This window comes from Chenopodium album, chromosome 25 (assembly GCF_948465745.1).
Source record: "Chenopodium album chromosome 25, dcCheAlbu1.1, whole genome shotgun sequence".
NCBI classification, from domain to species: domain Eukaryota; kingdom Viridiplantae; phylum Streptophyta; class Magnoliopsida; order Caryophyllales; family Amaranthaceae; genus Chenopodium; species Chenopodium album.
The window spans coordinates 8,295,148-8,321,833 of NC_137858.1; the positions used below are offsets into that span (position 1 = coordinate 8,295,148).

The 26,686-nt window shown below is 34.1% G+C and overlaps 4 protein-coding genes and 1 pseudogene across 6 annotated transcripts; 2 read left to right on the plus strand and 3 right to left on the minus strand.

Annotated features, from left to right (window-relative positions):
- Positions 1 to 1,546: 1,546 nt before the first annotated feature.
- On the plus strand, positions 1,547 to 2,999 carry LOC145615250 (uncharacterized). The gene has a single exon (XM_081670315.1). The coding sequence runs from the start codon at positions 1,731 to 1,733 to the stop codon at positions 2,712 to 2,714; it is 984 nt and encodes a 327-aa protein (XP_081526441.1). The 5' UTR covers positions 1,547 to 1,730; the 3' UTR covers positions 2,715 to 2,999.
- A 712-nt stretch (positions 3,000 to 3,711) lies between these two features.
- On the minus strand, positions 3,712 to 6,425 carry LOC145613170 (protein DYAD-like; annotated as a pseudogene).
- Positions 6,426 to 10,812: 4,387 nt separating this feature from the next.
- On the minus strand, positions 10,813 to 13,682 carry LOC145613152 (protein DYAD-like). Its single transcript, XM_081668215.1, has 7 exons — positions 13,593 to 13,682; positions 12,896 to 13,500; positions 12,324 to 12,707; positions 12,137 to 12,230; positions 11,924 to 12,007; positions 11,285 to 11,454; positions 10,813 to 11,227 (listed from the first exon to the last, which is right to left on the minus strand). Exons 1-7 carry the CDS (start codon positions 13,680 to 13,682, stop codon positions 10,813 to 10,815), a joined length of 1,842 nt encoding a protein of 613 aa, XP_081524341.1.
- Positions 13,683 to 16,442: 2,760 nt separating this feature from the next.
- Positions 16,443 to 21,305, minus strand: LOC145613166 (GATA transcription factor 25-like). 3 transcript variants are annotated; one of them, XR_014106880.1, is made up of 8 exons: positions 20,771 to 21,305; positions 19,251 to 19,355; positions 19,037 to 19,170; positions 18,088 to 18,192; positions 17,785 to 17,890; positions 17,036 to 17,145; positions 16,892 to 16,948; positions 16,717 to 16,798 (listed from the first exon to the last, which is right to left on the minus strand). XR_014106880.1 is itself a non-coding variant. In XM_081668232.1 (7 exons), exons 1-7 carry the CDS (start codon positions 21,056 to 21,058, stop codon positions 16,700 to 16,702), a joined length of 894 nt encoding a protein of 297 aa, XP_081524358.1. In that variant the 5' UTR covers positions 21,059 to 21,305; the 3' UTR covers positions 16,443 to 16,699. The 3 variants fall into 3 exon arrangements, 1 of the variants encoding a protein (XP_081524358.1); XR_014106881.1 differs by having other exon boundaries at positions 16,719 to 16,798; positions 17,032 to 17,145; XM_081668232.1 differs by lacking the exon at positions 17,036 to 17,145 and having other exon boundaries at positions 16,443 to 16,798.
- Positions 21,306 to 24,178: 2,873 nt separating this feature from the next.
- Positions 24,179 to 25,857, plus strand: LOC145614981 (UDP-glycosyltransferase 91C1-like). Its single transcript, XM_081670061.1, has 2 exons — positions 24,179 to 24,587; positions 24,734 to 25,857. Exons 1-2 carry the CDS (start codon positions 24,264 to 24,266, stop codon positions 25,799 to 25,801), a joined length of 1,392 nt encoding a protein of 463 aa, XP_081526187.1. The 5' UTR covers positions 24,179 to 24,263; the 3' UTR covers positions 25,802 to 25,857.
- The last annotated feature ends 829 nt before the right edge of the window (positions 25,858 to 26,686 follow it).

A 26,686-nucleotide genomic window follows, 5' to 3' on the forward strand; every position in this document is an offset into this window, starting at 1 on the left:
GAGAGAGAAGACTTATATTTTTTAAAAAAATAAAAAATAAATAAATAAAATTGTGATTTTTTGAAAATGTTGAACAATTATAAATAACTTTTGTCATCGACATTCATATCATATTCAAATGTTTTTTTTTCCTAAAAAAATTCAAGTTGTTTTGCTTAAATAGAAAACAAAGTGTTTTTTATTTCTAAAAATTAACATTGTAATTCATTATTAGATTAAGTAAAACGGGAATTAAACTAGTATATACTAAAAGACACATCAGCAATGACACATGTCATCTACTTGTGTGTTTTTAGTTATGTTTTTTTTTCATGTTAAATAATTTATTAATTTAGGAAACAAATCATTCACAATAATGTACGTAGTATATTCTTTTTCATAAATTGAAATTTACATTCAACGCAGGTGTGTTTAGGTTAATATGGATGTTAGAGGAGATGGTCCTGATATGCATGCTAATAACACCAATCAAGGTGATGATCTTAAAGTTGAGGTAGGCGACATTAAAATTTATTCATTGTTGTTTTTTTTTTTGTTTTTATTAGTACTTTATGAACAATAAGTGTGTGTATTTTTTTTTTCCATATTAATATAGTAATTATCACATTTAAAATAAAAAGATTTTGCAAACCTTAAAAAAAAATATTTGGCAACTATAAATAAAACATTGTATTATTTGTGACAGTTTTACAACAAGAAAAAAAAATTGCTCAGATTTGTTTACCTACTTTTGTTTTAGTTGTGTATTGAAATCTAAAATGGAAAAAAATACAAATACCAAATTAACCCATTACATACTACTTTCATTTCTTAAAATGTGTGACAAAGAAATATTTTATGTCTCACAAATAATACTCTTTTTTTTTTCATAAGCTTAAATATTGTTGTATATAATAAGATATAGAGGTTGTACTTTTATTATTCCTCAACTAATTTATGATTATAATACTTATGAACTAATAATTTATAACTATAGATTATTGTGCATGACACAGTATCTAACCTAATTTAAGCATAAAATCAACCCAACAACTCAAGGAGAATAAGGAATTGAAAACCTAAAATTCAATAGTTAAGTATAAAAAATGAGTTACTTGAATTTGAAATTTTGAAAGGTGGACCGTCGGACCCTCGTACGGACAGACAACGTCAAATGGCGGCGTAGAATTGTGCGCCGGCCGGTGGGTCTGCAGAGGGGTAACGCAGTTGGTCTGTTGGTCTTCGAAGAGAGAGAAAGAGAGTAAGAGATGAGCATGAGCAAGGAAGCGAGGATGGTCTCGACTCCAAGGTTAGATTTTTTCTTTTCTTTTTGTAAAAATTGTCAAAAATAATGCTAATTTTAAGCGGTCTGTCGGAAACAAGACGATCTTTTAATTATTTCAGAATAATACAAACTTTGGGGAGTATCTGCTATAAACAAGTTATAATTGATTGGTAACTTGATCAGTAGATATATGAGACACGTGTTGTAACTCTATTGGTTTGACACTTTAATTTATTTATTAAAAAAAAAAAACCCCTCTCTACCAGCCACCCTATCCCCTCCCAGCCAAAACCCATTTCCCCGGCAACCCCTGTCATACCCCAGCAACCTCCCTTGAGCCGCGTCCTCCTAAAACCGCGTCTTCTCCAACTATAAAACAACTCCTTCACTACCTTCTCAAAAAAAACCTTTTAATCTCCCCTTTTTCTCTCTCCTCTCAACCCTCACTTTCTCTCTCATCTCATCAATGGCGAAAAACTCAACTTCGAATTCAAATCCTCAGAAAAAATCTCATACAGAAATCGAGATAATCTTCCAGACATTCGACAATAACGGCGACGGAAAGACCTCGGCGTCGGAACTGAAGTCGCTGTTACACGCCCTAGGATCGGAAACTTCGACGGAAGAAGTGAAGAAGATGATGGATGAGATGGACAAAGACGGCGACGGTTACGTGGATCTAACTGAATTCTCCGAGTTTCACGCCGGATCTGGCGGCAATGCCGGCTCCACTAACGAACTTCAAGAAGCTTTCAGTTTATACGATAAAGATGGTAACGGTAAGATTTCAGCGCGTGAGTTATACGACGTGTTAAAGAGTTTAGGTGAGAAATGTTCATTGAAGGATTGTAAGAAGATGATTCAATCTGTTGATGCTGATGGTGATGGTCATGTTGATTTCGAGGAGTTTAAGAAGATGATGGCCATCGACCACAATCCCAATCCCCTCCCTGTAGGTTTGGATCCGGAACGAGAGCCATCATCTATCGAGCCAAGTTATGAGAATGACACAAAGAGACTAGTTCATATTGCAGCAAATAACATGAAGAAAATGATTTGCTGCAAGGTTTTCTATATGTGGCTCATTAGGCTGTTTAATGTGATTCTTGAGATTATCATAGCTTTTCTGGCGCAGGTTAATGCTAATGGGAATATTAGTGGCACTAAGTACCGCAAGTTAAGTGTGATCACTTCTTCAATTTGCTTAATTATATCACTCGTCGAGATTATGAACTACCGATTGAGTCAAGGGAAACTGTTTAGAGAGTTGTCGTTATATTTTAGTGTCATCAGCTCGACTTTACAATTTTCTATCAACTTGGCGGTACTTATACTGAAGAAGCAGTTCATTAAGTTTGATTACTTCTCATTGTTGTTTTCCACAGTCACTTTGCTTTCTCCAATCACTCATCGTCAGCAGGAGCCAATGCAGGAAATCCATGATGATTAGTTCATCATGTTAGGATTAATTTTGCTTAAGACTTATTCTCCAAGGATGTTAGAAGTGATATGATAGTTTACTTATAATTGTTACTCCGTATTAGTTTTCTAATTATATTAATGATGTTATGATGTGATTCATGTAAAGGTATTTTTGTAGGATTAGAAGATCTTGTAAGTCCTATGAATGTAGGGCAACGGAGAGTTGTTAAGGAAAAAAAAACACATTGTAGGAGTTATTATGCATATTATAGTTGTGAAGAGGTGGATTAAACCACCAATTAAAAATCCTTGAAGTTCAAGCAAATGTAGTCCCTAACACATTATACCTATAGTGCACCTGAATATATTAGTACCACCAAAGACCATATATATTTCATGTGAATTGTAGATTACGGAGTATACTAATCGAAAAGTTAATTCTAGAAGCTCAATTGACCTGGAAGACCATGCAAAGCAAAGAGACATAGGCAGATGTACTCATGTACATGACCAAGTGCTGGACTGGACTATTTCAAGAATTTCTTATATATGTTTAAGATATTCGGGTTGAAATAAAGATTTGATGACACGGATACTTGAGGACTTGAGGTATTTTAAATGTTTGGTTAACATAGCTGTAATAATTTGTTTATCTAAGTATATTAAAGGTTTGCTTAACATAGCTGTAATAATTTGTTTATCTAAACAAAGTTGTGAAATGAAATTGCTGTCAAACCAGAGATGTCTACTAGGATACGCATTTAGCAAATCTCAGGCAAGCCATCTGTTTCTAAACAAATATTCTGTAATTGTAACAAGGCCTGCAACCATATATACAACATATCCTTTGGTTTAGCATGCTCTACAAAATTCCTTTACTCTATCAGACAAGTTTACAAACCTATCGAGCTTAAACTTGTAAAGGACATTCACAAAGCTACATGCCTACGCTGAAGCCTAAATTCTGACGGATACATTGCCTTCTTGACATGTACATAGGCCTAACCAAGATGTCAGTACTAAGTTTATGAGGTGGTGGTAGAGATAGGGGAGCCTGATGTAGTAGTCAGAGCTATGCGGTCCTGCACCGGGTGATCCATTTCTTGAGATAATGATGTGTTGCTGATGTTGTCTGGGTGACTGCAGGGTTTCAGTTTTACTATCAGACGCTTTGATCGGCTTCTTATCTCCGCTTCTTCATAACTCTTTCTCAACTCTTCTGCTGCTTCTTCCAAGTCTTCATTCATCTCATCTACTGGTAAGCTTTGGCAAGCAGATGGCATCAGATCATTCAGTTGTAGACTTGCTGCTGCTTCAGCTTCGTTAACTTGCACACTTTTGTCTTTCTGAATGCAATAATGTTACTTGAATTGATAAACTCATGCCATGGAACTCATACAAGAAGACTATGTATTCCAATTCAATGATATTATACGAAAAGATGATGGATTTATGTATAATTTATGTATATCAGCATATATGCAGTGGTGAAATATTTATATGTACTTTCAATATATTCCATGCATTGTTATAAATACTTTGTGCATGTATCAATTATCTGTCACACAGCTTCAACATTTATAGTTTAAATGAAAGGCTTAAACTTGGATCCACTGATAATTAAATGCATATATATCAGCTTTCAGTTGATAAAGCACCCTAGAAACAATGTAAGCATAGCATACCTCCATTTCCATCAAAGCTTCTGAAATTTGACGGAGTTGCATTTCCATAAGATTCTTCTTCTTCATCAGAACCTCATAGGTTTCCTTCATTGACAAAGGCAAGAAGTTGTGTTAATAAGACTAGCTCTTTCAGGAAAAATAATTAAGTAAATATGATAACTGTGCTGTCTTGGTTTGATCACTAATTAACCAGTTCATACTGAGTTACTGACCCTCCCAGAAGATGCTGCACTGGCTGGCATTATCGTAGTGATTGGCTGCTGATCTTGGTTTTTGGTTTTTAGCTCTGCCATTTGTCTGTAACAAGGGCATCTCGATTAAGATTAAAGAACACTACAATCTATTCTGTTCTTGCAAAAACAGGATTCAGAGAGTCGAGTCAATAACTACCTTCTCATGATGCTAAGTTCATCTTTAAGCATCTTTACTTCTTGACGACATGAACACCTGGGAACGTCAGTGCTATCTCCAAGCTTCCATCCAGGAGGTGGGATCCAGTAGGGATCTTTAACCCCAGCTTCCTTCCTGATGTTAGCCAGATCAGCACTCTCAAGCCAGTACTCCATCTTGCCTTCAGCATCACACCTCCTACGAAGGCGATCATTGCCATCACGCGGCACCACTTGGCCAGCAAGGTGCTTGAGCATATGGTCTAACAGGCCTGTATCACCAATTCTTTTCCGAGCTTCTGACCTTAGCTGCAAACGAGAAACTGGGTTTTCATGATCGGCTCCATATTTTTTCAAAACCTCCACCAATTCCTTTCCAGCTGCCTCATACCTGCATTTTCGCCATCAAGTTAGCTTAGTGAAGTAGTAAGCACTTTCAGACAATCAGAATACAAATTATATCTTGTGAGTTTTACCTTTTTAGAGGCCATCTGTCAATAATCTCTTTATCATTGTTTCCCTTGATTACAGCTTTAATTTCAGTAGTGTTTTGTTTAGGAATGGGGTCAGTCTTCTTGCTTTGAGAATTTGGAGCTCTACCACGCTTTCTCTTCCTGTTATATTGAATGATTTCTTTGCCCTTAGTTTCATGGCATGCCACTTCTTTCTCACTTTGTTTACCCTCCTCTAAAGTTAAACTCTTTTCCTCTCCATGGTCATCTAGCCTTTCGGAATTTGGGACGTAGGCAACAAACTTCTTCAAACCCCATCCTTGGATTTTGGAGGCTTGGAGCTTAGAAAAGCATGGCCCATGCTTAGCCTCAGAACCACTTGTCGTTCCAGGCGGTGGCAAGGGCTTGATTAACCAAAAGGACTTAGAATGCTTAAGCATATCAAACCCTTGAGATGGGATTATGCGCCTCAGAACTTCAACAGCAAGCAATGGTCCCATGATAAACTTTTCATCCAATGCAGGGTAAAGTTCTGATCGACGAGCTATATGGTCTGAATTGCCAAAATACGCCTCTAGTGATTTAGCACTAGGATATCTTATAGTCACATTCAGTTCAGACTTCGAAGTTACCTTAAAAATCAATGAACAAACACGAAAACCAACAGAAATCATCACCACATTTTTTTCCCAGTATCCAAAATAACCACAGCAAAACCAAGATTGCTATATAACACACTGAAAATCAGTATTAATTCATCCCAACTTTTATACCACAACTTAAAATTTCACTACAGAAAACCAGATTAAACCTAAACCTATACAACAATAGCCCAAAAATCACTACATATCAAAATTCAATGTCTTCTCTATTCCACAAAATCATGCATACACACAGTAAAGCAACAAATTTTAAAACCGGGGTTGATCTTTTCATTACCATAACGGCGCGAACATAATGGAGCATAGCCGGGGTCCTCTGAGGTAGCTTTGAGTGATCAATCTCATAGAATGAACCCTCTAAAATAGTCTCAATTGGTTTTCCTATGAAAAAATTATTATGTATGATTAGTGAATAGTACAAATTATGAACCCTCTAAAATAACATCAATAAAAAGTAGCATACTTTTGGGGATGGAACTGAGAGAATTGGGCAGTGGACATCTCATTGCTGCATCTCCCACTTCTCCTAGTATACTCTGCCTTTTCCACATCCTTTTCAATCTTTCCTACAATCAATTTTCACAACCCAATAAAAAAATAAGCACAAAAAGTAGATTATGACAAAATCATCCTTCTTTTTTATATGATTATGATAAAAAAAATAATAAAATCAACCCAAGTAAGATTTTTCATAAATTTAACTGGGTTTTTTTATTTTAATTTTAATTTTTTTAATGACTAAAATCAAGCAGAAAAAAATAGATAAAATCTGACAGATTTTTGCACAACACAGAATCAACCCCATTAACCCATGTGAAGATTTTGCTCCCTTTTCACCACCATCGCCGCCCCCACCACCACCACACCACCACCACTAACAACAATACTGTAAAAAAAAAGATAACAAAAAAGGGGGAAAACAGGGGAAATTTGCTTGAATCCAGAAAAGTTTCAGCCGGAAAGATGATAAAGATTTTCCGATAGTAAAAATAAACGCGAAAAAGTCGAAAATCATGAAAAGGGTATGATAAAGCTTAAAAACCCCATTAAAACCCACCTTTACTAAGTGCTCAAAACTTCCAGAAAAACAGAGAAACTCAATAAAATAAAATAAAAATCCCCAGAAAACGTCAGAAAGCAGAGTATTAATCACAAAAAAAATAAAAATAAAAAACCAACACCAATTCACCATTCAATGGGAGTTTGATTTCTAATAGGATTTAAAAATTAAAAAAAAAAATTAAAAAAATTGTTTTTACAGTAAATCTGATTTATCGGAAGAAAATAAAAAGAAGAGAGAGAAAGAGAAGCAAAAAAGAAAGGAAGAGAAGAGGGTGCATTGATATGAGATGATACCTGGAATTGTGAGTGTTGAAGCAGAGAGATTGGAGGTGGTGCACAACTATGGAAACGCTTTGCTCAGAAAGATAGGAGAGAGAAATACATTAATAGGAGAGAGAAAGTATTTTTGAGGTTTTAGGATTTTTTGGGTTTTTATATTTTAAGATTTTTTTTTTAATTTTAATTATTATTGTGAGAAACCAATCAAAACTATACATGATGAATAATTCTTATTATGTAAATACTACTCAGATCAATTTTATTTTAGTTGTAATTTGGTTTTGTTGATTTCTCGGTTCGTTTCTAAAAATAAATCACTTTTAGGGGTTTTACACGGTTAATAACTTAATAAGGAAATAAGATAGTGAAAACAGAGATTAGATAATGTCACATTTATCAAGTATTAAAACATTAAATTAACTTTGAAAATAGGATTTGGCGCGAATTATAATCATGGTAGTTTTATTAGTTCATGATCGTTATGGAATATATTTGAAATATAACGGTTTTAAGGGGTAGTTCGGGGCTTAAATAACAAACAAAATCTTTTTTCTAGAAATTGAAAAATTGATTGCAGCAATAGATCAAATTAGATTTTGCGATTGACTATTTGGCGCGAATTATAGTCATGGTAGTTTTATTAGTTTCACGGTCGTTATGGAATATATTTGTAATACTACGGGCCTGTTCATATTTACTGAACTAAGCTGAACTGAACTGAACTGAACTGAATTGAACTGATTGGAGCTGAACTGAACTGATTGGAACTGAACTGAACTGAATTGAGCTGAAATGAATATTTTATGTGAGAGGGAAATTAAGAGCTGAACTGAACTGAACTGAACTGAACTGAACTGATTGGAACTGAACTGAACTGATTGGAGCTGAACTGAACTGAACTGATATTAAGTAAATGTGAACAGGCCCTACGTATAAAAGTTTTAAGGGGTATTTTGGGGCTTAAATAACAAACGTAATCTTTTTTAGAATTTGAAAATTTAATTGTAGTAATAGATCAAATTAAATTTTGCGATTTGGCGCGAATTATAGTCATGGTAGTTTTATTAGTTCCATGGTCGTTATGGAATATATTTGAAATATAACGGTTTTAAGGGGTATTTTGGGGTTCCACTTAATTAGGCGCGTGGTTAAATTTGCTATAGCTAACAAAATCACATTCGTGGTATAATAATTCAATTTGGGATAAAATCTCATAGGACAAGACAATTTATCCAAATTAAAAGAGTTGGCAATAATTACTGGTCAAGTAAATAAACAATATTTTTTACTTGATCTGTTTTGACTTTTACACTATTCACTGCCCCTCCTTTGACCCTTTTTTTTGTGAATAATATGTAAGGAAAAACATATTCATGTTGGATCTTTTTTAATCCGTCTATTTAAGTACATCGTAATATATAACTCTTATATATTTTACTTATAGGGAATTAAAGTTGTTGATCGTTAAAGTTTTGCATTGACAAACGTGATAAAAGAAACAGGTCAAGTAGAAAAGAATAGAAGACGAAGTATGTTTTTACATAGTATTAATTGTTTTGAGACAATGTAGATAAGTGCAAGTTTTTACATACTTGTCTACTAACCAATGTTCTCAACTTTCATCATTTAGGGTCTGCTCTCATTGACTGAACTGAGCTGAACTGAACTGCAATGAATATTTTATAAGAGAGGGAAATCAAGAGCTGAACTGAACTGAATTTCAACGTATGAGAACAGACCCTTAGTCAAGCTATTAAAAAAAAACCTAATTTCATAATTTCTACAATGTAAAAAGATATATTAAATGAATTTTATGTTTTCACTTTTTTTGAAAAAAAAAAATTACAGTGAACAAAATCATGTATTGTATTCTAAAATAAATACTCATACATTGTATTATTCAACTCCGAGAGATAGAACTAACTAAGTGTTGATTAATACCCCTTTCAAAAGGCATAAAATGCTATTTAATAAGCTATTTACCAAACACACAAATTAGCTTTTTAAATTGGTTAAATATCTAATTGGGCTCAATAAGCTAAAAACTCTCCAAAAAGCTCTTTACCAAGCAAGACTTTTGACCAATTTAAAATTAAACTTTGAACTAGCATGAAATTATTAAATTATGCAACAATGAATTTGTTTGTATCTGGTGTAACAAGAAGAAAATAAATAAAAATTAATTTAACAGCTGATAATTACAGGAATTGTGGGCGTGAGAGTACGTGTTTTGTGTGTCATAAAAGCGGGAAATTGAAAAAATTTGCAAAAATTCGATCGTTATAATTTTAGGATTGGATGAGAGAGAATGAGAAAAGTGTGAGATCACTACTGTTACGTGTATACCTGTGACTGTTGCCTCCCTTATTTTGGCAACCTTTGTTTTGGATTTTTCTTTCATAAATATCATGCTAAGCATGCATTGTTTAAGAATAAAAGAAACGAGAGGATCACTTCACAAGGAAAACACCTAATGCAAAAAAATATGTTACTCCGTAGTATGCATATTAGGCTATTAGCACATATGTGCGCAGAAGTACTCCGTACCACACTACCACATATAGTCGTACAGTATATTTTAAAATCAGCTAATGATTTACAACAACAATAAAAAGGGAAAAAACGATGTTAGCATAAGATTAAGCATTAGATGTGTTGTTGAGTAAGCGAAATAAAGTTGAGAAATTTTTATATCGACAAAATTACGATTAGTTGATGCTTTAAATGTTATGCAATATTTAATTTGGAATTTGATCTCTTTTATACCCAAGTAAGATGTTATGATTAGTCTAGAATCTAGATACTAGATACGAATAGGTCGTTATTAGATACTAGGGACTGGTTCAAGGTTTTCAATAAACTAGCGAAATTGAGCTTTACCTTGAGAAGCTCGTGAACAAGATCGAAATATGAAGAAAAAAAAATTTTACTACTTCGTATTTTATTACTTGGAGTGAAAATTAATAGTACTTGCTATAGGTAGTTTCATAATTGGAGTATTAAGCTAAGTTAGACCTCATAAAATTAACCTTGAAAAAGCTCAAAACTCACCCTGAGCTCAAAAATAAGGTTTACGAGGCACACTAGTAGTGATATATTGTACCTAATAGTAATTGGAATTATTTTTACATTTGTTCCTTCATATAATCCATTTTGAGATGCCCATTTCTTTACAAGTTAAAAACTGTATTAGTATTATTAGAGCATACATATTATATAATTCTCTCTAGAAAGTAGAAAATAGGCTTATTGAGAATAAAAATAATTCAGGGAATTACAAAGACTTCAATGTAATGTTGAGTATATATTTCAGATTCTATATTTCCATTCATGTGAGCCATAAAATGATTTCTCATACTATAGTGTTTACATGATCCAAAAATTAAAAATTAACAACAATATAATTGGTGTATAAAACCCATCTTCCTTCTGACAAACCAAAAAATCAGATGCACCAAAAATTTAACCCAAAGTCTACACATTATTAATGAATTAATGACTTCTTATCCAAAGTTTGGTTTTTTTTTTTTTTTTTTTTTTTTTTTTTTTTTTTTTTTTAAAATCTACATGTAAAACCTGGAGAAGGGCTACCTTTAATCAAGTCAAGGAAGAAAGGGGGACTTCATTAAGATCAGGAACAAAAGTCTGAACACTACTACTACACCCAGTAGCAGTAGGACTAGAAATACTGTCAATAGTAGTTGACCCTTTGATTGTAGCAATGGAGAAATTCAGAGTGACAGCAGCCCTCATTGCAACAGGCCTATTCACCGAGGCCGATAGCGACTGCTGTGATTCCTGTGGTGGTGGTGGTGGGGGGAAGAGGTAGGAGGGTGGCCTACTAGAGGAGGAAGAGACAGAAGAAGGCGGTGTAGGGTACCCTAGGAGATCTTCAAGATGGACCAACACTTGAGAGGATGCAGAAGAAGAGAAAGAACCCATTTGGGAAGGCCAGAGAAAAGTGCCCAAAGGTTTACAGATTCTGAAGCCACTCTTCAGAAGTTGTTTCCTGGTTTTATCCTTCTTTTCTGTAGCAGCTGGTGAAGATTTTGGGGATGGTGTCCTTAATTTTTGGGGCACTTTTATGATCAGTTCCTTCTCTTTGTTCTTCAAATTGTCATCTTCATTAATTACTGTCCTTTTTTTACCCTTGTCTGATTCAGTTTTATCCTCTGACAATTGTTGATCTTCACCCCATTTTTCTTCGGCTACAGATTCCTTCAGCCTCCCTATATCCTCCTGAAACAGGAAAAAGTGCAGTACCTCTTAGTTTTTCTAGCTTTATAAATTGAAGTTTTAATCTTAATTAACATTTGGTTGATAAACAAGTATATCTGCATATAAAGTTCATAAGCTTTATAATATGCCAGAAATGTGTGACATTTTATGGAACAAGGTCCCACATTAATGCTCTTTTCCTATTTGTGCAAGTTAGTCATATATACTGCAGAAATTTACTGTAATTGAACAAGACATTTCAGATTCACCACATTCTACAACAGAATGAAAAAAGTTGGAGGAAATCAAGCACTAATTTAGCCACATAATTTGACCATTTGCATATGATTAACTTCTGAAATCCCACTTTAAGATAAGATTATACTAGTATACACATACATGATGAGATTTACATGCTTAACTGCTTGATTAACTGATGTTTCAAAGTTGAATGAAACTGCAAATCTTATCAACTATGGTAATTTGGTACCTCCATTCCAGTAAAGGTCTTTGAGATTTCTAGCAGCTGTTTCTCAATATTGGCTTTCCTCTTCATTAGTTCAGCATGTGTTGCCTGCTACAAACGTAAACAATTCTGTTAATAATATGATAACGAACAAGTAATTAACTACAAGTCATTCAATTAAACGGGTAAAAAAGAAAAGTGTTGCGACTAATCTAAATTAAGGGAGGACTATTATACCTTCAGTGACTTCATTGATTCACCAAAACTTATTGGAGGAACATCTGAAGCCTGGTTGCTTTCTTTCCCTTTTCCTGCCAACTTTTGCATCTCTCTGCTCATTAACAAAATCAGAATTCAGACACAATTGACATGAACACATTGCATTAAATAAAATCAATTATTCATTTAGTACAACTTTAATTACCTCTTCATGTCATCAATTTCATCCCTTAGCTCCTTAAGCTGCATAGCACAAACCGGGTCTTGATTCGGGCAATCACCCGGTTTCCACCCGGGAGGCGGTACCCAATACGGGTCAGTAACACCCGCTTGCTTCCTTGCTTCAATCAAATCAGCACTCTCCAACCAATACTCCATTGCACCTTCCGGGTTATGCCGGCGGCGAAACCTATCCGCCCCACCAGGAGCTAACTTCCCTGCCATATGCTTCAACAAATGATCTAAAAGACCTGTATCACCGATCAGCTTACGAGCTTCCAACCTCAAGTCGGGTCGTAAAATCGGGTTCCCGGGTCCTGCTCCTTTTTCCTTCAAGATCTTCAACATATTCTTTTCTGCCAACTTGTACCTTTGATCAAAACAAACAATATTCAAGTACAATACCAAAACCCCATTACTTTTTTCATCCTTTTTTCCAATTTCCATAATTAAAACTTCTTCAAAAATTCAAGTACAACAACAGCTTAAAAAGTACAGAAAAATTACTATAATCAAGAAAAACTAAATTAAAATAAGAATTTCTTGATTAATTTATACCTCTCAATAGTCCATCTATGCTGAGAATCTTTGAACTTCTTCTCAGAAACTACCTTAATCTGATTCTTCTTCATCTTCTTCTTCTCATTATATTTCACCCCTTTAAACTGACATTTTCGCTTTCGAAGAACTCGGGTTTTTTCTGGAACCTTCTCTTCTTCTTCTTCCTCCTCATCTCCACCTTCATCGTCATCATCATCATCTTCTTCTTCTTCCTTTTTTTCATCCTCCATTGAAGCTTCTACTGTGAGCTCAGAAGGCAATTTTTGCGCCAATTTTTTCTGACGCTCTGATCTCTGCTTACTATAGATTGTTGTTCTTCGACGCTTTTCCCATTTGATTTCTAACCCATTATTCGAAACATGATGATCATCTTCATCATCATCATCATGAACCCAGAAACTTCGATTTCCTCTTTGAGTAGTAAACTCATCAAATGAAATTTTCTGGGTGAGTAATTTTTTACCCAAATTCAAACTCATTACATAATGTTCATCTAAATTTGGTTGAATCAATCCATTTTTTTTCACACCTCCAAAAAATTTTTCCAGAGATTGAATACTCGGAAACACCACTGTAATATCTTCATCACTCTTATGATTCACCTGAATATTCATTTAACACCAAAAATAAATTAAAATCCAGAAAATAGCAAAATCAGTTGAGTAATAATTGAAATTTGAGCAAAAATTCTTACAAAAACAGCTTTTATTGAGTTGAATGCAGCTGGGATTTTAGTGTTAGAGTGACGATTAAGCTTATAAACAGAACCCATTTCAATCTCCATCTCAAAATCTGGAAAACACATTCAGAAATTCATACTTAGAATCTAAAAATGAAGCACAAAAATATGCAAAATAATGGTGAGATTAGTAAGATGGGTAGAAGATTTACCAGAAAAACAGAGTAAAACAGGAAAAAAAATCAGAGAAAATTGCAGAGATGAACAAAATTTCTGGGGAAAAAAAAATGAGGATTTATACTTATTTTCAGCTCATTTATGAACCAAAAACAAAACCCAGATCAAAAAAACAAACCCCAAATCAAATTTTATGAAGAAATTTACACAAAAAACAAAAACCCAAATCAAATCTTACTTTCTCTCTCCAAATTAGAGATGAAATTCTCTGAAAAAGTAAGATTTGAGTGAGCCCGTGTGTTGGGGGCGTGTAAAAACGAAGAATGTGAAATACAATTCAGTGAAAAAATGAAATGATTAGAGTTTTAGAGAGAGAAAGAGGAGAGAGAAAGAGAAAGAGAATCAAAGTTTGTTTTTTGGGGGGAGGTTTTTGGACAGAAAATAGGAAGAAGAGGCGCGTGAGAATGACGCGCGTGGGGGTTTAAGGAGGGTTTAGGGAAAGGTGGGTAAAGTGGTTGAGAAATGGCGCGTGAAAGTGTAACAGAATTAAGGAGACATAACAGAATGTTGGAGTATTGGGATTGGTGGAGTGGCTGTAAATTTTTCAGATTTTGTTGTGTGATTGTGCATGGGTGTGTGTGAGTGTGTGCATGTTTATGAAATGGGTGCTTTGATTTAATTAAATTTGTAATGATTTTGTGATTTGTATAAGAAAAAGAAAAGGATTTTGATTACTATAAGAAAAAGAAAAGTAATTATAACAAGACGGTTAATGCGTTTATAAACGGGGTATTGATTTTGAAATGTACGATAGAATTATGTATCGATCGATTTAGTTTGGGTTTGACTTGACTTTGTTTATTCAGTTTTTGATTTATTAAGTACTTCGTAGAAGAGAACATAAATAATTGTACAATTAGATATGAGCTTATGTTGTTGGGCTTCAATATGAGAGTGTAAGAGATAAGAATAGAAACCAAAAGGATGCGGAGTACAAAAGATTGGGAGACACGTTATATTATGGGTGATGCACTAATAAAAAACGATATTGATTATATCATGTCACAAAATAGGCAACCAAAGTTTTGTATTAGCTCTTTCAAGTAGACAAGTACAATCCCTTTAGGGTTGGTTTCTTTGGAACCCATTTTCCTTACAATTTTATTTTCTTTGTTTTTGAGTTCATACTATTACCACAATTAGCAATGACCTTAAATTATCCTTTTCAACAAAAGTTGAGGTATGTTTTAATGCGTAGTTAAAGCAGTCAAAAATTGAACCGAATTGGTTGCAATCCAACAAAAACCAAAGTGATTCGGAAAAAAAAGTATACATTTAATCTTTATATACACTAAACCTCATATAAATTATAATCAGATATAATCCTAACTAAATAGACCTGATGTAACCGATCGTAGACTCCATTTGCCAACTCTATCTATTAAAGGGATAGGAGGTGATAAATGATCTTTTATAAGCACAAATTCACGGAGAGATGATTAGGACGCGGGCATAAGGGTCATTATGACACATTCAACAATTCGATTCACTTTCAATTAGGAGTTTAGGACTTGCTCTACCCTCTTCAAGGGTTATAACTTCCTTGGTCACCCAACAAATACTCTCTTTACCTGCTTATGCGTTCATAGCACAATTTACTACTCAAGCTGCCTTACATATGCATCACCAATACATTGCATGATTCATTATGACAAGAGCTTTTGCTCATGGAGCTATACTTTTCATTAGATATTACAATCCAGAATAGAATGAAGATTATGTATTGGCAAGAATGTTATTAGACCACAAAGAAGCTATCATATCCCATTTTAATCAATAAAACACAAATTCACAGGAAGATGGCTAGATAAACAGAAAAGGCCTCCTGTACTTTCAGGGTTTGAGTAGATAATATTGATGGACATGATGGTTTTTGAACTTTTCGAACAGTAAGTACATGAATAATTGAATATATGGGTCCAAATATTCCATATGACCATATCACATCATAGTTCGACGTATAAATATATAAATCTTCACTTCTCAAAAAAAAAAAAAAAAAAAAAAAAAATACTTGTATAAATCTTCATGTTAAAGGTAACTTAGCAGTTTCTTCATGAAGCATTTTTAGTTTGCTATATTGTGACGCATTCATGAAAAATTATTTTTGCAGAGTGAGTCTAAAATTGACAAAATCTTTAATTAAATAAATTTCAGGATGTACATGAAGCAAACTAGTAAAACGAGTAGCTCCTCTTTTGCTTCTCTTTAAAAATAAAAGTGCAACACATATCCTAATCAGATATTGCCTTCAGTGTATTACTAGCATGCAACGACACCAAACAGGCAACAAAATTGACAGGGACAGACCGCCATGGCATAAAAATGGGTGATGAGTAATGTACTTAGACTCGCATTAAGGCCAATGATCCTGTTAGGCTACTAATGGTTAGGGAATAAGTTAGACTCAATGCTCAAACCATAAACCTAGATCATAAGAACATAGAATTAAGGTGAGGCGCATACTTAAAATACTTATAACACTTGCGTAGTATGATATAAGGAAAAATAAAAACAAAAAAGAGCTGCTGTAAATTTACAGAATGATCACCTGTAATGGTATTAATCATGCTCATGTTTTTAGATAAATAGACAGCTAGAAAGTCAGCTGGAAAGTCCGATTTCAGATTTATAACTAACTACGCTTATCATTTTGAGATGACGATATGAAATAAGTACTAAATATCATGTCAATAGTGTCAACATGCTATCTGATGTTCTGAGTATGTTTCATAATGCAATTTGTAACAAGTTGGTTCTGTATTAATAAAGCTGCGTCATATCTGTACAGTCGCCAAGGAATATCAAGCACTATGCACTAAGCCCTGGATGCCAACAGCAGTAGCAGCATTCCCGTGAAAACAACACTAGAAATTATAAGAGTATTAATGTTGTGCGATTAGTGCTGTACTATCATTTTCGCCAAAATTAACATACTTGGCCTCTCCAAGTATATCAGTTGCTCTATATGGGGATTCACCAGTCTGCAACGCAAAAAGAAACAATGCTATGATGTTTCAATGTTCTTTAAAAACGGTTAAGAGAGAAGCTGAAACCAACACAGCCAGAAAAGATACCAGTTCACTAGGCATAATATATGGATCTTGTTTCTTTGAAAGATCCCTCAAAGTACCCTGCAAAAATTTCAAATTTAGTCAAACAACAGAATCAAGAGAGCAGTGTTGAGCATTCCAGAAATTCAGAATGAAAATGATACCCACTAGACAAACTACAGCAGCAGAACCACAAATCTGAAATTTGTTTTCTACTGCACAAGCACGGTGTTGATTACACCAATGGCCGCAAATACATTTGGTTAAGATCTTGGTTCCTGAGAATGAAGGACAGAATATCACATGGACCACAGCACTTCACTAACAAAATGTTTATATGTTTCTAAGGTAACAATGGTATTCAATCTTAGTCTCTGTAATACATTCTTTTTCTTTGCAGTTGACTTGTACATGGAAAATTCTTTTTCCCTCCAGTATTCTTGAATTGTACAAAGACAAAACAAACATCAATGTCCTTTTAATGTACTTATAACTTTATTAGTATAGCTCAAAAGACATGTGCAACAAGCTAAGAACACAGATGAAGCCAAACACTCCCACAGCAAGTGACAAACAGAGAAGTATTCCCCCAAAAGAACTTGCACAAATGCCAAAGGGCTCAGCACTCAACAATTCTGAAAGGCTTGACAAGAAGGAAATGAAGAAAGTTACTTCCTACAAAAGGAACATAGGATTTTGAACTCTGACTAATTCACCACATTAGATTGGCAATGAAAACCACAAATTACACAGCCCATCACAATCTACTGAACACTGAAAATATAATAATTCATTCATCATGCACCATATTTAAAGAAGGTACATGTACAGAGCAATAGAGCATTACCAGATAGAGGAAACAAGCGATCAAATAATTAGCAACAAAATGGACAAATTAGATTAAAAAGAATGTCAACCTTATTTGACCATACAAGTCCACATGCATTACAAAGAGTCCTAGGCCCATTTGGTCCACGTCGCATCATCGGAGTTGAATTTGAACTAATTCCACAATGTGTACAACTACAAAGAGCGAAGGAAAAAGGAACAGATTAATACATAAACAGCAAATAAAGAGGTATACAACTGGACATGAAGCTAACAGCTTCTACAACAATTTGAAATGAGACCTTATGACAATTTCTCCGAAAAAAGAAACGTTGTCAATGAAAGCTAGTATTACTATAAATTCATCGTTATAAAAAAACAAGGGAACATACAATGTTTCTATCTGTGTCTCATCAGGACCTGAATCTTGGGCATTACATCCAGAAGATTCATCCCCCTTCTTTGAAGATGTAAATTGTCCCTTGCTACGGGGCTGCCTGTCATTGAAACAAATAGCAGACAAAATGAATACAATAATAATAATAAAAAAATAAAAAATAAAAAAAACATACACAGGTTACGAGATTATAGAATATAGTCAATATACAGTAGATATAATTTAACAAACAAGCTGTGGCACAGCAGCACAACATATTCAAACAATTTTTTTTCCATGTTTTACATTAGTTAAAGTGCAAGATGATATCTACACACAAACACATCATATTCAACTTGAACAATAATGAATGTCATCCTAAGCTTTTCCAATAAATTTTTTGATTCCTTAATGATCAGTGCCTGATATACAGCTATGAGCACCACTTTTGCTTAGTTGACATAGTACATGTACAGCATCAAAAGCCTGATCATACACTTGAAAGGCACTTATTTATAGGCAATATCGACAATACTGAAAGACAACTCGCTATAATTTTTAAAGTTCTTAAAAGGTCAAGACTTCCCATTATGAATCACAACCTTATAAAACATCTTAAAAGAGTCTATGACACTTTTAAACATTAGAAATTTAGAATATTAAGTCAAAGACTTACGAGAATCTCATCTTAAACAGTAGCGGGAAATTGGAACCAGCCCAAAGTAACAGTCAATTGGAAAAAAACATACAAGCTTTCATCTTGGCATGAAGAAAATATCCCAAATGAGTTATGCACCATAAAGAAAATGCTTAGTAACATATATCATAAACTTCAATGATGAATTGATGACTGAAACTTTTAGACACTATAACAATGTATTCCTCAAGCACCAGTTCATTATCTAAAAAAAGTCCAATAACATTCTTAATAAATGCAACAGGGGACAAGAAGTCCAATAACATACCTCTGTGCCACTTCTTTCCGAACACTATACCTAATTAACTTATCAAAGCGGCGTTCTTTCCTCTTTTGACGAAATCTATTTAAAGATGCCTCTCGCTGTGGTAGACTACTGCGTCCTGGAAATACCATCACATCCTGCAACAAGGGACAATTATTTACATGCAAAATACACACATCAAAAACTTAGTGATTAATTCGGGCAAAAAAATGAATACCGGCTGGTTCATATGTGATACTTGCGGCACTTCTGCACCTTGTGAAACTGAAGATGGTGCACTTCCCCCCACATTCCCTCCTAACACCAATAAAACAGCTTCAACCTGAACAATCAAATAATTTTGAGATACACAAAATAAATAAATAAATAAATAAATAAAGCCTCCAAAATTCATAAGTTCTGGAGATACTCAACATATAGCTCATCCTCCTCACAGAGTTTAAAAATAAAGTCTTAAAACCTACAGAAGCAGTAACAACAAATCATCCAAATCGCTTTAAGGTCTTTATCAGTCGAATGGGATTATGACTTATAGAATATACCAAGATGAAGCTTCAACATATGAAAAAAAAACATCGACAAAGCACAATTCTTGACCATTCAAAAAGCAAAAATGATTTATTGAGAAAAATCAACAAATGAGATACCATAATTAGACTTGTGTAGTCTACACTGGAATACTTCTCATTGCAAGTAAAAGTACTTTTAAATAGGCATGTATACATAGTAACTCTTCTAATCATGGAAGGTTCTTCTTGTTTACACCAACTAAAGGCATTTAATCAACATATAAATGATATAACTTTACATCAAACAACAGAGGGCAGTATATCGAGCAAAATGATTCAGTCTATCTTACCTAAGGGTTACCCTTTCAGCTACATTGAAATAGAATATATGAACTAATCAAACTTCCTACAGAAAATTTCTGTTTTAAAGATTGAGGCTTAGCTGAGCTAAAGCAAATTGATATTGATATTGATATTGATATTGGAAACAGCAATTGAAGTAGCCAGCTTTCCATACAAACTTTCGTACACCTCATCTACTGAAAACCTAAATACAGTAACAGTATCGCTTAGATGTATGACAGCCAAGTTGGCTTACACTGAAAGCCAAAAAGACCGCATAAAACCCTCTATTAACTCTTTTTTCCTAATTTTATTGCTTTCTCCGAAATTCAAAGTGACACACCACACAAATAGACCAAATTCCAAAACAGTTGAATAGATTTCAAAGAGTAAACTATACCGATGGTATTATCAGATTATCCTTAACACCTCCTCTTTACTCATTACACCAAAATCCAACAGATATTCCAACTCCCTAAATCTTTGCAAATTAGCTAATTTCTCCGATTACTTTCCCATTCATCCAAAAATTGAATACACACATTATAACCTTACATTAACAAACCAATTTGTTAAGAAAGTGAGATCATGATCATCAAAAATATGAAATTAATTATAAAATCTTTGGAAAAAAATAAAAATCATATTGCCCCTAAATTTTCTATAAAAAGCCCTTCAAAAAAAATTTTGCTTAAATTCATTGAAAATAAAAATTGAACCCTTAAAACACAAGCAATCATCTTAATTTTCCAAGCTCCAACCATGAAATTAGCAAAAGAATCAAACTTTATTACTTCTAAATCAACCCACAATCAAACATTAATAAATTCACATTCTATAAAATTAAAATTAATAAAAAGTAGAGAAAAAACTAATTATATTATACCTTATCAGGAGTAACAGAATCAAAAACATAAACTTGGCCACGAAACGAAAGCGTGAGCTGATCAGAACCTTCAATCTTCCCATAATTATCAACAGCATAAATTGAATCTCCTTCAAAAGGAACAGAACCATCGTCAGAACATCGTTGCTGATTATGGCGATGGTAATGATCGTCAATGGAGTCTTCAACCCCCTGAACGATGTCGTTTTCATCAATCAAAGTCTGAGGATCCTGCAAATGATTCGGAGAAGACGATGACACGCTCATATGCTGTTCATGGCCGTACATTTTGGGGGAATTTTTGAATTAAATTGATTTGAATGAATTAGGGTTTTGATATTGCATCAAATTATAGAGATAGTTGGAGAAAATTGAGCTCCTTATTGATGAAATTATACAGATATGGAACAACCCTAACCCTAATTTCGAGAAATTGGGGGAATTTTGAGAGTGGGTTCTTGGAGTGAAGAGTGAGGAAGAGAGAAAATGGGAATTTGTGTTTTTGAGGAGAGAGAAAGAAGAGAGAGAAATAGAATTTTTTAAATAGTTATCAAAGTAAAGGCGGGTGAAATTACTGTATAAAAATAATTAATTGTACTTATATTTTTGTAAATTAAAAAAAAGTGTACTTTAATTTTTTGGTCTTGGTACTTAAATAAGACTAATCCAAAAATCACGCAAGTAGTGTGTGCTTTGTGGTACTAATCACTTAAGTGGAATTAAAAGATGGCAAATTGTGAAATTCGCAATAGGTCGGCCAGCCCATGCTCGATGCAAGATACGACATGTTATTGTGTGTGTCGAGTAGTAGGTTGTACTCAACTTATTATTTTTGAAAAGTATGATAGTGCGTATGATATGATAAAATACACCAAATAAGTATAATTTGGACCTTATCATGTAAACATGCTATGACTTGACTCAAAAAGTTAGATTGGCTCGGGCCATTCAACATGTGGACGGATATGGACTAGGGAGTAGGTCGGGCCAGGCAAACCCTAAGTTACAAGTTTGACACTAGATAAAATACGATATGGATCAAAACCATCTAACGGAGCTATATTATTCATCCTTCCATCAACAACATTAGGTTTGGTGGTCGGTAGGACTCGGGCTAAACTTATCATGGTTTTTAATTGTACACTTACCTGAATTACCTCTAACTTCATTTGTAATTAAACTTTTTTTTTTTTTTTTTTTTTTTTTTTTTTTTTTTTTTGTAATGATATATGCAACCATTAGAATTGCATTTAACATTTAAAATATCCACATTCCCTAACTAGATTAGGAAATGTGTCACAAAATCACGCATTGATTGGCATGTTTAATTGATTGATTGGTTGCAGCTTGGAATAATGAATAATGCAACTCCCTGATTCATTGATTCTACCCGAATGATTGCATATTGAGGAAGGCTAGATGTCAGCTCATCATTAGCTAACTTTAAACTTTGATATATATGGAATATCTTTTATCACCAAAAGACTTTGATATCTCAATTCCTTGATTTTGGAGCATGCACTTTATTGGATTTCGATTTTGGATTACATTAACCAAAATTATTCATGTTCTTCAGGTAATTCTTTTTCTTCATTTTCCATAATATTTCTAAATCAAATTTATCCCTAAAATTTAGACATAGTTGCAATGAACACTTCATACTCGAGATTTGGTTTGAAGTTGATTATATTTATAGATTTAAGATTTAACCAATGAAATCATTTAGCAGGCCGGGCCGATATTATGTTGTACACAATTAACATGACGCGAAGTCACCTCAAATCTTATAGAAGTCTATTTCACAAAGGGGTAACTTTTATGTTATTCCGAGTAGCTATAATTTATTGTATACAATACACGCGTAGTACAAAAGACTTCAAATTTGAAAACGACCCTTTCAATTCATGACCAATTGTTATCATTGAGTGAAATAATTACAAATGGGTGCATGAATATAAATATTTTAATTAGCTCATTTGCCTTATCATGCATCTTTGGTAGGAATTACATCTTGGATTTGTGTAATCTGAACCTAGATGATATACGTAGTATATGTTAATACTTTATAAAGTCTTTTTTACAAATTCTTGCACATTTTATGAAATGATTGCCTAGTTTCTGCAAGAATCAGGGCCGTCTTTAGACATGTTTTTTCTCACACACGTAACAGGGCCCCCCAAAATCAGGGCCCCATAATTTAAAAAAATAAAAATTATAACCTTATAAATTCACCTTCTTCCTCGTAAAAGACCATCATTTTCAAACTAAAACCTTAAAATTTATCTTTGATTATGAAGATATATTTGTGGAATTTGCTTCAAAAAATATTAAAAGGATGACACCCTTTAAATAAAAAGTTTTTGTTTGTTGTTTTATTGAATTGCTATTAAACTTATTACTATGAATATTTAAGCTCGATAATAATTTGTAGTACTGTACTCGAGAAAAAAAAGCAATTTTATAATAATAATATTTTTTAACCTTTTAAAACAGTCCTCTAAAATTGAAGGACCCAATTTTAAAAGTTAGAACAGGGCCACCAAATTGTCGGAGACGGCCCTAGCAAGAATATATGACTTCATCTCACTTCTTGCTGCTGTTTACAGTAGAATTCTTGGCAGGGAAAATTTTGATTTATTAAACTAAGCAATAAAATGAAACTGTTTGGTGATTAGGAGCCTATTTTACTATTTTAGAGTTCATGAAGACGATATATAGTGGATTTACGGACATTTCATAACCAAATAAGGAGGTATTTCAGGAAGAAAAAAAGTCAAAAACTGAGAGCTGAGTATGTACTTCGTGCCTTGGTTCAATCGTTCATGCTATCGGCCTATTGTAGGATCTAAGAGATCAGAATATGGCTTTAAGATAAATGCTAGAATACTTGTGTAATACAAAGGGTTTGTTCTCTTCAGATTATTTTCGGTTCAGTTCAGTTTAATTTAGTTCAGTTCTTAATTTCCTTCTCTTATAAAATATTCAGTTCAGTTCAACTCTAATAAGTTCAGTTCAGTTCAACTCAGTTAAGTCAATCAGAATACGCCCAAAGTATACGTACTACTATACATATGTTTTAATCTTGTCTAGAGCTAATGTGACCATATAGAAATTATGGGATTACTAAATACAGCTATTACACAATCAGATTTCTGTATGTCAATAATTTGGAAGATCAATGTAATGCCCATAATATACAGCAAAATTTGTCTTTCTTGATTAAAATAGTATTATCATATCAGCCCCTATCAGTTTGGTAAGATATGTTTTCCTTTTTGACCAAATAAAGAGAACTATAATCTTGTATTACATCCTAGTGGTCTTAGAGTTCATCTAACTATGGCACCCAACTTTAGAATATCAGTCAAAGACGGCGTTGTATTGAATTGATATCAGTTTGGTATCTGGTGTTGTATGTGTATGTGATTCCTCGATTCCTTAACTTGCTATACATCTATCTTCTTCCTTTCTACAATCCCAATTTTGCATAGCCATGGAGAAAGGCTCGTCCCTTAAGGTTGTTATGATTCCGTGGTTAGCCATGGGACACTTGATACCGTTCCTAGAACTGTCCAAGTGCTTAGCCAAGAAGGGTGTTACTGTGTTTTTCGTAACAACTCCTAAGAATATCAAAAGACTACCAAAAATTCCAGCAAATTTATCGTCTTCCATAAATTTGATTAGCATCCCTCTGCCTCATCTTGATCGCGTTCCTGATGATGCAGAGTCCTCTATGGATGTGCCAAGCACTATGCAGCCCCTTTTGAAGAGCAGGTTCGATTTGCTGGAAGATCCAATCACTGCTTTCTTAGAAGAGGTAAGATAAGAGTACTTCATCTGGTTGACTTTGAGACCAATTTTGATCATTAATTTGTTGCAAAAAGTATATCAATTTACATGTAAAGTTATTCTTGTTACATTCAATTTTGAAAGTATAGTGAGTAGTTTAAGTTCATGTTGTAGGTAAGACCAGACTGGATTCTCTATGATTTCACTTCTTATTGGATCCCCCCAATTGCAGCTAAAATTGGCTCTTCTTGTGCATACTTAGCTCTATTCAATGCTGCAACTTTGTCATTCATGGGACCCCCAGCCGAACTCTTAGCCAACACTCGATTAGCCCCTGAAGATTTTATTGTGGTTCCTGATTGGATTCCTTTTGAATCAGACATTGCTTATCGGCTTCATGAGGTGATGAAGTTTATGCATGCAATTGATGCAGATATCGCGACACCAGATACAGTACGGTTTGGTGCCTCTATTGCAGGATGTGATGTTGTGTGTATCAGAACCTTGCCTGTGTTTGAACCTACATGGCTTGAACTCCTTGGTAAGCTCTATGAAAAAACTATTCTTCCTATTAGTTGCCTATTTCCGGATTTTTTGGTTGATAATGAACAATCAGATAATGAAGAATGGATATTGCTAAAGAAGTGGTTAGACCATCAGAAATCAGATTCTGTGCTGTATGTTGCACTTGGGAGTGAGTCTACTTTAAGTCAAGAAGAACTCGAGGAATTGGCTTTTGGTTTGGAGCTATCCGGTATACCATTTATCTTGGTCCTCCGTGATCCACCTGGATTGGCTAAAAATGTGTTGGATATGCTTCCTGAAGGGTTCACAGACCGAGTAGCTGATCGAGGATTGGTTCACCTAGGCTGGGCTCCTCAGTTGAAGATATTGAGTCACCCCTCAACTCGCGGATTTTTCACACATTGTGGGTGGAACTCAGTTGTTGAGGGTCTTGGACTTGGGTGTGTTATGGTACTTTTTCCTGTGATGAATGACCAAGGGCTGATTGCTAGATTGTTGGTGGGGAAAGGTCTTGGGGTGGAGATTGCACGCGATGAGCAAGATGGGTCGTTGAGAAGGGAGTTTGTAGCCAAGGCAGTGCGGTTGGCAATGGTTGAAAAGGAGGGTGAAGCATTGAGGACCAACTGTAGGAGAATGAAAGATGTATTTGGTGATAAGAACTTGAATGGTCAGTATATTGAGGAGTTTATCCATTATCTAGAAAAAAACAAGAAGTGAAATTGATGGTTTTTAGTACTCTGTAGCTCACTATGATCAACTCAAGGTATATCAAATAATGCTTGGTTTGGATACAATTCATTTGTTGGCTATAACTATTAGCTCAAGAAAGTAATAAACAAGGAAATGTGAAAGTACTTAGTTGTACTGATACATGTCCATCTATCTGTCGGGTTTCTATAGGAAAATCTAAAAGTAAATGAGACCAATTAAGTTAAGTTTAACCTTGTAAAATTGGGTCAAGCACGTAAAGTAAAAATGTTGTCTAAAATGCATCATTTTAATTGGGACGTATCTTGAAGAAAAGTTTATCAATCTAACAGTCTTAACTAGAATGAATCTTAGAGGATTTCTCAGCCTCTACTAAATTGAGTCCTCAATAACTCAACTAAGTTTACAATAGTGAATAGTCAATTGCTTGGAAAAGCAGAATAAAAAAACTCCGCAGGTCATCGCTTGAGAGTAGAAGCGGGAGGTAAGGGAATCCCTCTACTCCCAAGCATTTTGTAGTTGGTGGGGCTCGAACTTGTGACCTCAAAGTCACAAGGTGAGTTCCCTACCAACTCCACCAAGCTTTGCTTGGTCATTTGGACAAATTAATATGGAGTACTATGCAAGTATATATTACGAGTACAATACTAATCTTACTATACTCTCTTTGTCTCTTATTGTTTACCCCAATTTTCTTTTTAGTTCACCCCTTTAATTTTATACTATTCTATTTTTAGACATATGGAACCACACCTTTACTCTCACATTAACCTCACACACTTTATACTCTTATCATTATCTCTATGAAGAACGAAGGAAGTACCAACTTCATGATCAGTCATTCAGAGTAGAAAGGAAGAAAATCAAAATTTTCATTTCTTAATTCTTATCAAG

What these genes read in the sequence shown, in the direction of transcription:
- LOC145615250 (XM_081670315.1), top strand. Translation starts at nt 1,731, where the DNA reads ATGGCGAAAAACTCAACTTCGAATTCAAATCCTCAGAAAAAATCTCAT.
- LOC145613152 (XM_081668215.1), bottom strand. Translation starts at nt 13,682, where the DNA reads ATGGAGATTGAAATGGGTTCTGTTTATAAGCTTAATCGTCACTCTAAC. An exon ending in ACTCAATAAAAGCTGTTTTT is followed by an intron (nt 13,501 to 13,592) that starts GTAAGAATTTTT and finishes ATGAATATTCAG; the next exon opens with GTGAATCATAAGAGTGATGA. An exon ending in ATCATAAAAGTGCCCCAAAA is followed by an intron (nt 11,228 to 11,284) that starts ATTAAGGACACC and finishes GAAGGATAAAAC; the next exon opens with CAGGAAACAACTTCTGAAGA.
- LOC145613166 (XM_081668232.1), bottom strand. Translation starts at nt 21,058, where the DNA reads ATGTACGGCCATGAACAGCATATGAGCGTGTCATCGTCTTCTCCGAAT. An exon ending in TATCACATATGAACCAGCCG is followed by an intron (nt 19,171 to 19,250) that starts GTATTCATTTTT and finishes CCCTTGTTGCAG; the next exon opens with GATGTGATGGTATTTCCAGG. An exon ending in ATATTATGCCTAGTGAACTG is followed by an intron (nt 16,799 to 16,891) that starts GTATCTTTTCTG and finishes TTTGCGTTGCAG; the next exon opens with ACTGGTGAATCCCCATATAG.
- LOC145614981 (XM_081670061.1), top strand. Translation starts at nt 24,264, where the DNA reads ATGGAGAAAGGCTCGTCCCTTAAGGTTGTTATGATTCCGTGGTTAGCC. An exon ending in TCACTGCTTTCTTAGAAGAG is followed by an intron (nt 24,588 to 24,733) that starts GTAAGATAAGAG and finishes TTCATGTTGTAG; the next exon opens with GTAAGACCAGACTGGATTCT.